We start from the raw sequence: 7381 nt of genomic DNA, 5'->3' as shown, positions 1-7381 counted from the left end.
CCCAGGCGATGGCAATGGCTCGCCGGGCGAGCCTTCCCGCGGCAGGGCGCGACCGGACCCACGCGCGACGCCGGGCGACGTGAGCGACCTCTGCACCTCCACGGAATCGCACCGCCGTTCGACGCGCAGGTCGGGGCGGCGACAAGTAGTCGTCGCTCGTCATCGCCCGTGTCCGCGGGGCTGGCGCGCGACGCGGTCGGAGCGTCGCGCGGCGGCGACCGGACGCGCGCGGGCGGCTCAGGCGACCTCGGCAGCGATGCCGCGGTCCCGGACCGCGTCGCGGACGGCGGAGGCGACAGGCAAACGAGCTCGTCGTCGCTCGTGTCCGCGGGGCTGCCCGCGGCGGCCGCGCGGCCGCGGCGGCGGCGGCGGCGACGGAGAAAAACCTGGAGCTCGAGGGCTCGCCCGGCGCCTCGGGCGTGCGCGCGGATCGCGTCGGCGGGGGCGCTAGGCAGAAGACCTCGTCGTCGCTCGGCTCCGCGGGGCTGCCCGCGGCGGCCGCGCGGCGCGACGGCGGCGGCGTCGACGGGCCGCACGCGCGCGCAGTCGAAGACCTGGCGGTCCAGGGCTCGCCCAGCGCCTCGGGCGCGCCCGCGGACCGCGTCGGCGGCGGCGACAGGCAGACGACGTCGTCGTCGTCGTCGTCGGGCGGCGCGTCCATGCCGCCGCGGGGCGAGGGGCAGCCCGCGGCGACCACCGCGCCGATGCGCGCCGGCGGAAGCGCTCCGGGGCGGCCCGGGGGGGTCGACGCCCCGGAAACCGACTTCGCGGCGCGGGCGACGGGCCGCGCGGCGGCCGAAACCGGGCGAAACTCGCGCCGCAGCCCCATACCGTCATTCGGGGACGGAATGACGGCTCGGGCCGGCCGAATGACGGCCAAAACCGTCATTCGCTGCAGGAAACCAGCAGAAAACAGTTTTTTACTAGGGGGGCGTTTGCACCGCCAGTGGCGTCGGCGGCACCCCTGCGTGCGGAGCGGGGTGGTACATCTTACGCGAGGTAAATGGCCTACCCCAGCCGCCACACCCACGTCGCGCCCAAAACCAAGGGGCGTATCCAACGCCATCGATGGTGACGCGCTTCGCTGGCACGGACCTGTACGCCGCGGCAGCCCCGCGGAGACGAGGCCCGCGCGGTGGAATTTGGTCGACGCCAGAACCACCTCCGATGGGGGCACCGACGGTCAGGCTTACGCCTAGGGGCCATGGAAGGCCACTCCGACCACCAGAGCGGGCTGCCGTGCGTCGGAAGCTTGGGCTCAGAGGTCTCCGTTCCAGGCCCGCGCGTACGTGTCTGGTACTCAAGCCAGCGAAACGGCTAGCCATTCGTCCCAATCCGGGCGCTTGTTTTTGTCACGTATAGCCACCGGGCGTCCCTGGCCGCTAGCGAAAACCGCACGTTAGGGCGTCCGACGCGTCGGCCATCGGACGCCGTCGCCGGAGCAAACCCCCCATGTTTACTACTAGTAGTAGCAATCGCGGGCTCGCCATTAGATGCTTGCGTCTGAATGATCCCTCAGGGGGGTTCCAGCCGTTACTCTCGACAGCTTTTGATACATGGAGCAGCGAGCCAGGTGACATCCCTCCAGTGAAGTGGTTTAACTCATAATCTAGGCGAAGTTACAGTCTTCATCGGTGCTTGTGGTTGGAGCCGGGGCCTTGGGATGTGGATGTCTGCCATATCTGGTTGGGGCGGGCGTGGGGCAGATCACAGTGTGCGATGGTGATGTGGTGGAGCTGAGCAACCTGCACAGGCAGGTTTTATTTTGTGAGCTGGACATCGGGAGGAACAAGGCCGAGGTCGCAGCTGAACGCTTGAGATTGTTAAACTCGGATGTCCTTATCTCAGCTGTCGCCCAGCATTGCGGCTTCAGAGAGCGCACGGTAATGCTGGTGGAATCACACGACATTGTCGCTGACTGTAGTGACAATGTTGGAACGCGCTACCTCCTAAATGACGTATGCTTCCTTGGCGGGAAAACTCTGGTCGTAGCGGCGGCCTTAGGGACTGAGGGTTCCCTCGCACGTTGGAATTACGAAGATGGACCGTGCTTTCGCTGTGTGAGTCCGACCCCGTCGCATCACGAATCACGCCGCAAATGCACCGATCATGGAGTCCTTGGCCCGATACCTGGCACGCGCGGTGTTTACGATTCGATACGGCGCCGGTTATGAGGCAGCTTGTGCATAGGTGCGCTCGGTGCACTACAGGCCCTAGATGTTCTGCGCTGTCTTGCTGACATGGGAGACAATGGTAGTTCTGTACTCCGAATCTTCGATGGGCTTTCCCTGCGTCCTTTTGGGTTACCTCAGAGGCGTCGAAACTGTGCCCTCTGCGGTGATAACCCGAGTCTGATATCGCTCGCCGATTCTGAGCGATGGGCTCGGAATCAGGGTCTCAGTGTTGATTCCAACTACCAAATGTCTAAGCAGCGTTTAATTTTAGAACATCGTTGTCAGGGTGTCTGCTACAGGTGCCATTTTGGTGCGTTCCCCGTCCCTCCTCTTGCCCCTCTACCAAGGCACAATGAAGCGACGGCTCTCGACCTCAAAGCTGCACTTCAGAGCTCAAGGCCGTGCGTTATTCTTGATGTCCGCGATTCCATCCAGTTCACGATCTGCAAGCTTCCCGGTGCCCTCTCGCTCCCCTTGCGCGGAATCCTAGAGCAACCAGTTGTCACAACGACAAAAGTACGTGACGCGAGCAGCAGCCATAATCCCGACCTCTTCGTGCTTTGCCGCCGCGGCATCGACTCGCGATTTGCAACGCAAATTCTCATCAAGCTTGGCTTTCGAAACGTTCGGAATGTCACCGGTGGCCTTGATGCCTGGCGCCGTGAAGCTGACCCTACATTCCCAGTGTACTGACGTCGCTAGGGGGCAGCGAAGCCCAGACGCTTCGGGGCCGCTTCGGCTTGCGACTTTGGCTGGGTCGGTCTCGGGTCGGTTTGCTGACATGGTGAGAAAATAAGTGGGCCTGCAAAGTTACAAAGTGGGCCCTAGTTGACACGCTTAATTGACATTTCAACGACCAACATCTGCAACCTACATCTAGGCCAACCATCGAATCCCGGCCGACGCAGCGAATCCCGCGGGGTTGTTGACGATGTCAAGTACTGGCTTCCCCGGGCCCGCTAGGCTTCCTTAGCGGGCTTCCTTATGCAGTACAAAAAGCAACGTCCAGGCAGCCCGCGGGAAATTCGACGCGTTCCAGTTTGGGCCCCGCCCGAGCCCGCAGGAAATTCGACGCGTCCTAGTTGGGCCGCTTAGTTGGGCCGGGTGACTGCTAGACCTGGCCTGGACCTGGCCCCATGGGGGCTCCTCCGCAGGGCTCCTCTACGGGGCCGCGCGGCCTGTTAAGTCTCCCGCCGCGCGCGGCCTCGTGTCTCCGGGCCCGCCTGGGCCCATGGGCGACAGCGGTGGGCGACCGCCGAGGCCGGGCGCACGGCGTCGAGCGCTGTCGTGCGCCGCACACGCGCGCCAAACGCGCACGGGCTACGTGCGTGGCTAGGTTGCGGTTTACTGAAAAATTTTGACGGTCAAGGGGCAGGTTTCGAGTTTTACTTTGCCGGTGATTTGCGGCCGGCGAGTTTGCCGCCGGGCCGGTTTTCCGGCAACCGAGAGGCTCTTCAAGCCGTGGCGTCCCGCGTACTACGCGGCGCGCGTGACGCGCGGAAATGACCGAAAATAAACTCTGCTTCATTGGCGCGGATATTTCAGGAGGGGTCCACTGTTAGAATCCGAGTATGCTAGTATGAAGCACCAGCATAGTATAGCATGAGCATAGCCAGTATAAGGCAGACTGAGCATAGCCAGACAAGACCTACAATATGCAAATTTGTTTCATTAGCCTCACAACACCTAATCAGACCCAGGAAACAACATTGGAAGCATGTTCAAAGTATGCTCAGACACCTAAAGGCAACCCGGAATGCAGGCCTTGTATACAAAGCATCCAGCGATAACCAACTCACATTCTAAGGGCGATATTCGCCGCTTTATCATCCACATTGCTCTTCAACCCACAAGCACAGATGCTGGAGTGTCCTGGAAGGAGTACAGTCAACTGGTAACTTAACATGATCATTGTAAAGGGTGTCTACCGAGGAGGCACCCGGGGGCATTTGAAATCCTAAGCCAAGGTTCTTGACCGTGCGCATACTGCAAATCTCAAGAGTAGAATCGTGTAGCTTTTGAACCATTCCTAGCCCATAGCACACGAGAGTCCGTGCATCAGTAGGATCATTAATGTATCTGAGTGCCAGGCCAACCTTATTTACCAACATATGGTCTTTAGCCATGTTGATTCTGATCGGAGACTTGAGATCGACAGATTAACCTGAAACCTGTGTCCATCAAGGAAAGTGTTGAGCTGTGAGTCGACAAACGACTTCGTTCGAGTCTTATCGTCCTTTAGCGTCTCGTATATGTTATCGAGTTGTTCTTCAGCGTCAGCCATAGCTGACGGTAATTTTTATGTGTGAATGTGCACCAGGCTCACAATTAAGGACAGGTGTGACAAGCACCTCTTGGCACACACACAAACAAGAGCAGTCTCTCGCACAAGTGGGAAGGGTACGTCTAACGACGCACCCGCGCCATAACCTGTAAAGAATCTAAGTCCCGTACATCAACTTGACGTTAAGGTACAGTCCGTAGTAGCAGGATAAGCACAGTGGGTGAGAGGGGAAGCTCAGTGTGCTACCTTACGGTAGCTCAGTCATAGGATAGTAACTGATTATAAAGAAGGGGAACGGGAAGGAAGGCCTAACTAGGGTAGGTACAGTACTAGCATGATGGTAGTAGGGTAGTGGTAGTGTAGCGTACTGTACTACAGTATAGTCATGGAGATATAGAGATAGAGAGAGAGAGACAGACATCAAGGTCAGTCTATATTCTTTGCAGGGACCTCAAGGGACCCGAAACACCCCCGACAATTTTGGGTCGGCGGCCGGGGGCTTTACTCAGGCGCTGGGGGGGCGGGCGGGGCCCAAACTAGATAGAACGCGTCGAGTTTCCCGCGGGCTCACCCGACCCCGCTTCGCACCCGCCGCCGCCCCACGGGCCCTACGGGCTCCCTGGACAGAGGTGGTGCCAGGCGCGGGGCGCTTAAGGGCGGCTAGGGAGAGGGGCAAGCCGCAAACTCAGCTTCGTTGGGTTTCCCGTGTCCAGCGTGGCGTACTTAAGGGCGACCAAGGAGGGGGTCAAGTCGCAAGCTTGGGTTTCCCGTGCCCAGTCCGAACTAGAAAGCGTCGAATTTCCCGCGTTCGGAAACGCCCCCGACAATTTTTGGTAGGTGGCTGAAGGCTTTACTAGCGGGCTTTACTCAGGCGCCGGGGGGCCGGGCGGGGTCTAAACTAGAACGCGTCGAATTCCCGCGTTCGCCCCAACTAGGCCCGTTCAGGCCCCGGCGTCTGCAAATGGCATACGCCCTTGTATTGTGAAGGAAAAGCCGCCTAGGATTTTCGTATGTTGTGTGCCATTGAACCCTGAATTTGGGTTCACTCGACAGTAGGAAACAGGGGCTCAGCCTCGGACACGAGTGGAGCGGCCAGTGGAGCTGTGCTGATAGTGTGGAGTTGCGGCCCAAACGTGCAGAAGAACAAACTCAGCCTACAAATCCCATAGCATCCAACACAGGATCCACTGGTCATCTACTATTTGGAACTGGGCAGATTAAAGTCTGAATCGGGACTGTCCGTTCAATTCAGATGGACTGTCCGTTTGGCGGGCATGCTGGTACGTGAGATACAAATTACTTGTCATAGCTGCCAGGAGGGTGAAAGATTGGTTCGGTCGATCGGTGCTGTTGAGATTGTGTATGTGCATCTAGTATGCAAAATGCAATAGTATACAATTGTGAGTGCCTCGCTTTTAGCAAAACGAAACTACTAGCCTCTTCTCGCAATGTGACATCAGCAAGACCTACTCCTTCAGCGCGCGCGGCTGCAGCACTTTCATACGCTTCCACACGCAGGACGTGGGTAGAAAAGTCGAGTGCACAGAACTGGGCCCTTTGCCCTAGGAGCTGAATTAAAGCAGCACCGGCCATGAAAAATCCATGGCCGAACTGGTATTCGTCAGAAATTGCAGCTGTCAGCGTGTTTTGAGCTGGGTGGTCCTTGGACGCAGTCTGGTATGAGTCAGCAGAGTAGGATTGGGTATGAGTGGCAGCATATCGTGAACTCTGTATGCCGAAGAGAAAGCCGAGCGCGGACCAGAGCCTATGAAACGAGCCGGTCGCTTCTAAATCGAGGACGCCATTACTTGGCAGGAGCTCTGTCCATCCTGGACGAAATGGCTGGATAAGTAAAGAGAGGTGAGTCAGCGCCCCCCAAAATAGTGTGATGCGTTGATCAGCTTCAGAGAGCATATCTCCCTGTATTCTCTCTGCAATCACAGCGAGCTCGGGGACAGCGCCTCGGGGGATTACACAACGCATTTGTTCTTCTGGCATCGCGCAAGTCAAGCTATGACATTCAATAGCAAGATGAGAGAGCGCAGGGACAGGCTTGTAGCTGTCGGCGAGCGGAATCCAGGAGAACTGGTGCAGACCGCGGGCAAGATCAATACAATCGAGCACATCGGACATGTCCCTGATGAAGAAAAGCGCATTACCAACCTCCTTGAATGCTTGAAAAACTTCAGGCTTAAGGTCCACGTAAGCAAGTATCGGCTTCAAAAGGGCATCGAATACACCATAACAACCAGCCAGGCCATACATGGCTTTTGGGAGCTTGCAAGGGGGGAGCCCCTTCGTGATTGCATCCAAATAAGCCTTCGATATTTCGAGCCTTTCCTGAAGATTGGTGAGCAAGTTATTGACTAATAGAGGCACGCCACTAGTTCCAAGAATTCTCACAATAGCAGCAGTATGGGTGCTGCCTACGAAGCTGCGATGCAGCTTGTTTGCCATTTCAAACGCGCGGGCTGTGTAAGCACCAACGGCAAAGTGCTGATGATCTGCCTTTGGTGACTTTGGACGATCAACAGGCTTAAGCGCCACCGGTGAACGCACGAAGCGACGTGTAAAATTGTTATATGCATAATTTGGGAAGATATCAGTGACCAAGGATGCAAGTACGTGCATCAGTGTCCGCCCTGCAAACGCAGTCGGACCAACAGCCTCGTCAACTTCAGTGAGGATTGTCTCGAAAGTGTCAAGCTCAAGGTGATAGACGAGAGAAAGATGGGTTTCCTGGACGATCTGCAATGCACGGTTGAAGTCAACAACACTCGACAGCTCCGATGCCTCAAATTTTTTAATGCAATATTCGATATCTTTGTAAAACTTGCCATTGACGTGCTGAGTAATAAGAAGATTGAGATCTATGACACGTCCTAGCACTTGAATGTGTCGCTGTGACATGGGTACGTCGCAG

General features: G+C 57.5%; 2 protein-coding genes across 2 annotated transcripts in view; one reads left to right on the top strand and one right to left on the bottom strand.

The window, feature by feature from the left end:
* Window positions 1-1493: 1493 nt before the first annotated feature.
* On the top strand, window positions 1494-3080 carry AURANDRAFT_55300 (hypothetical protein; the record flags this gene model as incomplete). The annotated part of the gene is made up of 4 exons (XM_009042924.1): window positions 1494-1573; window positions 1614-2133; window positions 2191-2422; window positions 2474-3080. 4 exons carry the CDS (start codon window positions 1508-1510, stop codon window positions 2865-2867), a joined length of 1212 nt encoding a protein of 403 aa, XP_009041172.1.
* A 2217-nt stretch (window positions 3081-5297) lies between these two features.
* The window catches only part of AURANDRAFT_55296 (hypothetical protein), a gene marked incomplete at both ends in the record, with an annotated part of 4558 nt that continues 2474 nt past the window's right edge, over window positions 5298-7381 (bottom strand). The window contains 3 exons of the mRNA XM_009042868.1: window positions 5298-5455; window positions 5538-6110; window positions 6186-7359. Of these exons, the coding sequence (XP_009041116.1) occupies window positions 5755-6110; window positions 6186-7359 (1530 nt within the window). The remainder of the gene's footprint in view (window positions 5456-5537; window positions 6111-6185; window positions 7360-7381) is intronic.

Source organism: Aureococcus anophagefferens (genome assembly GCF_000186865.1).
Source record: "Aureococcus anophagefferens unplaced genomic scaffold AURANscaffold_39, whole genome shotgun sequence".
Classification (NCBI taxonomy): Eukaryota; class Pelagophyceae; order Pelagomonadales; family Pelagomonadaceae; genus Aureococcus; species Aureococcus anophagefferens.
Note: the sequence above shows the minus strand (reverse complement) of the source record. Positions and strands in the feature narration are given on the sequence as shown.